The 5,832-nt window shown below is 36.6% G+C and overlaps 1 protein-coding gene across 2 annotated transcripts in view; it reads left to right on the top strand.

Annotated features, from left to right (window-relative positions):
- The window catches only part of IPO8 (importin 8), a 73,067-nt gene that overhangs the window by 10,679 nt on the left and 56,556 nt on the right, over window positions 1-5,832 (top strand). Inside the window, exons 1-4 of one of the 2 annotated variants that reach the window (XM_017515251.2) lie at window positions 1,957-2,043; window positions 3,934-4,049; window positions 4,472-4,630; window positions 5,224-5,380. In XM_017515251.2, coding sequence (XP_017370740.1) covers window positions 4,006-4,049; window positions 4,472-4,630; window positions 5,224-5,380 — 360 coding nt within the window. In that variant the 5' untranslated portion in view covers window positions 1,957-2,043; window positions 3,934-4,005. Of the gene's footprint in view, window positions 1-1,886; window positions 2,044-3,933; window positions 4,050-4,471; window positions 4,631-5,223; window positions 5,381-5,832 lie in introns of those variants that run through there. The other variant, XM_017515250.1, reaches the window with a different exon arrangement.

The raw sequence follows: 5,832 nt of genomic DNA, 5'->3' as shown, positions 1-5,832 counted from the left end.
AGCTAATTTTTTGTATTTTTAGTAGAGACGGGGTTTCACCATGTTGACCAGGATGGTCTCGATCTCTTGACCTCGTGATCCACCCGCCTCGGCCTCCCAAAGTGTTGGGATTACAGGCTTGAGCCACCGCGCCCGGCTGTTGTTGTTTTTAAGATGGAGTCTTGCTTTGTTGCCCTGGCTGGAGTTCTGTGGTACGATCTTGGCTCACTACATTTGCCACCTGGGTTCAAGCAATTTGCTGGGATTACAGGTATCTGTCACCATGCTTGGCTAATTTTTGTATTTTTAGTAGAGATGGGGTTTCACCATGTTGGCCAGGGTGGTCTCGAACTCCTGACCTCAAGTGATCTGTCTGCCTCTATCTCCCAAAGTGCTAGGATTACAGGCATGAGTCACTGCGCCAGGTTGGCAATTTACTTTTATGTTAAAAGGTGGGTGAAGAAAGAGTTGGGTGGGGTAAGAAGTGAAGGTTAAGGGAAGAAAGTTATGCCTCTTTGCAAATCACATCTCTTTATTCTTCACATATACACACACACAAACACACATGTATGACATTGTAAGTATTTACTTATATTCATTGTTTAGCTAGGATGATTAGAAAGCTTCACATTCTGACCAGGTGTGGTGGCTCACACCTGTAATCCCAGCATTTGGGAGGCTGAGGTGGGCGGATCACCTGAGGTTAGGAGTTTGAGACCAACCTGGCAAAGGTGGTGAAACCTTGTTTTACTAAAAACACAAAGATGGCCAGGTACTGTGGCTCACGCCTGTAATCCCAGCACTTTGGGAGGCCAAGGCGGGTGAATCACAAGGTCAGGAGATCGAGACCATCCTGGCCAACATGGCGAAACCCTGTCTCTACTAAAAATACAAAAATTAGCCGGGTGTGGTGGCACCTGCCTATAATCCCAGCTACTCGGGAGGCTGAAGCAGGAGAATCATTTGAACCCGGGGAGTTGGAGGTTGCAGTGAGCTGAGATCACGCCACTGCACTGCACTCCAGCCTGGCAACAGAGGGAGATGCCATCTCAAAAAACAAAAAACAAAACCCCACAAAGATTAGCTGGATGTGGTGGCACATGCTTTTAATCCCAGGTACTCATGAGGCTGAGGCAGGATAATAGCCTGCACCCGGGAGGCAGAAGTTGCCGTGAACGAAGGTCTTGCCACTACACTGTACCCTGGGTAACAGAGTGAGACTCCGTCTCAAAAAAAAAAAAAAAAAAGAAAGCTTCACATTCCTTCTTAAAATGATGCAGCAATATCAGATTATGTATTTTGATAGATGTGCACATATAAAAATTTCCTTAGCTTTTTTCCCAAAATTTTTGAAGGCTGATATTCATTTCCCTATTATATTTACAAGTAATAAATATTTCAAAAAGCCTAGATGAAAATTCCCAATACTATAAAAAGCAGAGATATCCCAAAATGCTAGTGTTTGATAGTAGCCAGTGGGAAAACAAAACAAAACAAAAGATGGCTGAATTAAAGCCATCTTCAAACAAAAAAGCCAACTTCATGAAGGAAAGTAAAACTTTACCTGTTGTCATCTCAGAATTAGGCATTGTGAAAAGTACGATTTTATGATCTCAAAGTATGTTTAGTATGGCAAGGATGCATACATGATTTCCAGATAATTTTCCTGTCCTGTAAGCTCTGGGGCTTGACTTAATGAAATGTTTTCTGCGTAGACTAGCTAAAGTGAAACCTTCACATTCTTAATCACTTTCTCTTCCTGATTTGGCTGTTCATACCTGTAAGAGTATCCATTTTTGCTGGGTATCATGTTTAACATTGAAGGGTTTGGACTTCCATGCTCTGTGAGGCTGAATTAAAGCCATCCTTTTTGATACTGCTACATTAGCATTTTTTCTCAAACTCAGCTGCCATTTACCTGAAGAACATGGTGACACAATACTGGCCAGATCGAGAACCTCCCCCAGGAGAAGCAATATTTCCATTCAACATTCACGAAAACGATCGCCAGCAAATACGTGATAACATTGTGGAAGGAATAATTCGGTCTCCAGATTTAGTGAGGTATGTGGTGCTATATCTTTATGACTACTAGAAACCATGAAATGCTTAGATCTGAGGGTGGGTGCTGTTGGCTGGAATCCTCAGCCTCCTGTTTCATTTTCTAAAGAGGTATAGTAATGAAGAAGGGCACTCAGAGAATAAGTTTCTACTTAGAGGTCTTTGCATTTGTAATTCTTTGCTTCAAAATATTTTGGAAAAGATTTTGTTGCCAGATGTTGCCACGAAAAGTGGTAAGATTTAAAAAAACATACTTAACCAAAACAATTGCGTAAATCCTTGCTATTTAAATAACCTTTATGCTTAGTCATGATCTCTTGACTTTTTTACTACCCTGTTTGCTTTTCTTTGATACAGAGAGATTGATTTTGGAAATTTTAGCCTATCACCTATCTTAATCTTTTCCCTATATTTTTATTCACATTTATGAATTGAGCATCTTTTCCTTCAGAGAAGGCAGGATAGGGTAGGTATAAGCTAGAAGAATTGTCTCTAGTTTTTCACATTCATAGATTAGATGCTGTAGAGCAGTACTGTCCCACAGAACTTTCTGCAGTGGTAGTGTTCTGTGCCAGTGTTGTCTAATACTTAGCTACATGGCATTAATGACTGTTGGGCGCTTGAAATGTTGCTAGTGTAACTGAGGGACTGAATTTTTAATTCCGTTTACTTTTGATTTATTTAAAGTGTGCATATGTAACTAGCAGCAGCTCTATCGGACAGAGCAGCTGTAGAGTCATAAAAATTTTGCAATCTTAAAATAGGAGAAACAAATTCTTTTCAACATATGAGGTTGTAATTAGGTATCTTTTGAAAATGAAGGGACAAATAGGTGAAACAGAGGTAGAGGAATGAAATTTTTTAATGCCAAGAGGTTGGATATGATGTTAGCCCTGAGCATCCAATAGCTATAATGACATAAGCAGTGGAAAAGGAAGGAAGTATGAGGGGTAACAGGAAGGAGAACCAACATTGAATTTTAGAGCAATTAATTTGTTAATATGTGTATTGGTTAAAAAAAAATCACTATTATTCTCATTGGTTGCTCAAATGCCAGTCATGGGACTGATACCCTTATGGTACCATCATGTATCCATTTATTTCCAAAATCTTACATTTTGAGATCTTCCTTAATCTTCCAGTGGTTCTACACAGTAATGCATTAAAGGATGGCCTTTCATAACCATCCTTTGCTTGGAATGAGAAAGGACTGGGAAGATAAAATTTTAAAAAATGAAAAGCTTCAATTTTATTGCATATAAATATGACCTATTTATTCTTTAAAGGAATAGCTACTAGTGGCATTAGAGATCTTTAACTTTATCATGAGACAGTTCTCTGTGGCTTTGCTCCTTTTATGTCCTTAAGGCTTAACTATAATCACTATTGAAGAAATTTCTTCCTCCTATTCTCAAAGTTTAAGAGTATTACAAAGGGAGTTTTCAAATAGATTTGATAACCTAAAGAAATGACATCATTTTGTTTAATTTTACCAGTTATGGTGAATCTGAGTTACTATTTGTTCAACTGAAAATGCTTTTTTTTTTAGTTGCACTGTAGAATCCTAATTTTGCCACATTTACTTTCTAACCATATGAAAATGCCATGTAAGGTCATATTTGGTGATAACATTGAATTGATAGTTTGTAGAAGAGAAAAATTTCCCCCTATTTTCTTTTCAGTTCCAGTTAAAGTTGAAATCTCATTGAGAAAGTAACTGATCTGTGTTATCAGATAACTTCTTTTAGCATTTAACTTTGTAGTTTTATTAAGGGAATATTTTCTTTTTTCTGTTTTATGTCTTTTCTGTTGCCTTTTTCATTTATTTCTTTGAAAATAGCTCTTAGCTCTCTTCTTCAGGAATTGCCTTGCTAATACATGTTTCTTTCTTAGGGTGCAAAAATTAGGATCTCAGACTGCTTTGGATAGAATCAATATGCGGTATTGGGTGTTAACTGATAATGGATGGGTTTAAGATTTTGGCCCATAGAGAATCTTCCCACAATTATGTAGGCCTTCTTTGTGCTTACTTGTACCATCTTTAGGTTTGTCTGTTTGAAGTGATACAACATTTTTTTTCCTCATTTAGGATATGGTAACCAAAATATGAGACTTAACAAGCTGGGGAATTTTACAGAGCAGAGGTAGATTCATTGGTGTTTTTTGAAAATCTAAAAAATTTAAAAAAATGTATTTAGGATAAGGTAGTTTGAAAGGTTTCATTCATTTTAGGAAATCACCCATCTGTTTATTTTCAACAAGTTAAGTCATTGAGGATGTTTATTACATATGTCTTTTCCCCCTACCCCATGTATGTAATTATATAATATAGGTAAACAGGAGAAAACAAACTTGTATGTAAAATATTAGAGGTCTTTGAAATACTATTTATAACTACATAGATTTTGAACTTTTCTTCCCCACCTTGTAGAGTCCAGTTAACAATGTGTCTCCGTGCCATCATAAAACATGATTTTCCTGGTCACTGGCCAGCAGTGGTCGACAAGATAGACTATTACTTGCAATCACAGAATAGTGGAAGCTGGCTTGGCAGTTTATTATGTCTGTATCAACTGGTGAAGACATATGAGTAAGTTGGTCTCTACTGGCTGAAGAAAGCAGACTTGTGTAACTTAGAAATAATTAAATTGCATAGAGTAGTGTTGTGGATATTCTGCACAGGTTATCGGATTAGTTAGGGAAATGTTGGGTTAAACATATGTAAATGTGTTTATTTGCTGCAGTTATTCAAAGAAACTTTAATGTGCTAATGGGTATTTTGTTTACTCAATTTAGGGTAATATAAGAAAAAGACATTTTCTCCCATATTATTTGTTATATAGTCTGTCTATTTAAAAATAGCATAGCAACTTGTATTTTATAGGAAGAGTTTTGGCTTGATGAAAAATACTAGAAACATTCATGTAGGAAAACTGCAAAATAGTCTTGGATCGTTTTAAACTAGTCTAAATCTTTCCAGAAAGACTTTTAAGTGTTGCGCCTAAAACAGGATATTTTAAATTTCTTTTCAATATAATTCTAGCAATTCAAACAGAAACTACAAGTCAGTGTTAATGATTTTGTTTTATTAGTTTTATGTATTTAAAGATATTTTCTAATTTATTGTTGATAGTTCTTTGGATGGGAGAAATTACTTTTCTGTTTCTGTCTTTGCTCATGTAGATATAAGAAAGCAGAAGAAAGAGAACCTCTTATAGTAGCAATGCAGATATTCCTGCCTCGTATTCAGCAACAAATCATGCAGCTCCTTCCTGATTCCTCCTTTTATTCTGTAATACTGCAGAAACAGATTCTGAAAATCTTTTATGCACTTGTTCAGGTAGGTTTCTATTGCAGAAAACAAATTTGGAATCCTGTTTTTCTGCCTGACACATGGAAAGTACTCGATAAGTGTCAGTTATCATTAAAAATTATTATATATTCTCCCATATATTTCTTTTAAAAATGCTTATGAGGAACAGGCTCACAGAAATTAATTGCCCAAGATCATCTCCATGGTAGATCTGCGCCTGTGTGCTTTTCATTCCAGTGTCTGAAATTATGGGTAAGGAAGAACTAGGGTAGGTAAACCTACCTGCCCTAAACCCTGATTACTCAACTTATCTGTTCTGTAGCACTCTTGCCTGTAGATTAGTTATGATTATAAGAGAAGAAGAAGAAAAGAGGAAGAGAGTCCCTCTTCTATGGGAAATCATGTTGATAGTAGTTTCTTTGCATTTGACTCAAAGCTAACAGAAGATTTAGGGCTCATTTTCCTTGGTTTAAAATGCT

The sequence above is a fragment of the Cebus imitator genome, unplaced genomic scaffold (assembly GCF_001604975.1).
Source record: "Cebus imitator isolate Cc_AM_T3 unplaced genomic scaffold, Cebus_imitator-1.0 Scaffold545, whole genome shotgun sequence".
Taxonomy (NCBI): Eukaryota; Metazoa; Chordata; class Mammalia; order Primates; family Cebidae; genus Cebus; species Cebus imitator.
This window is presented reverse-complemented; position numbering and strand designations above follow the sequence as displayed.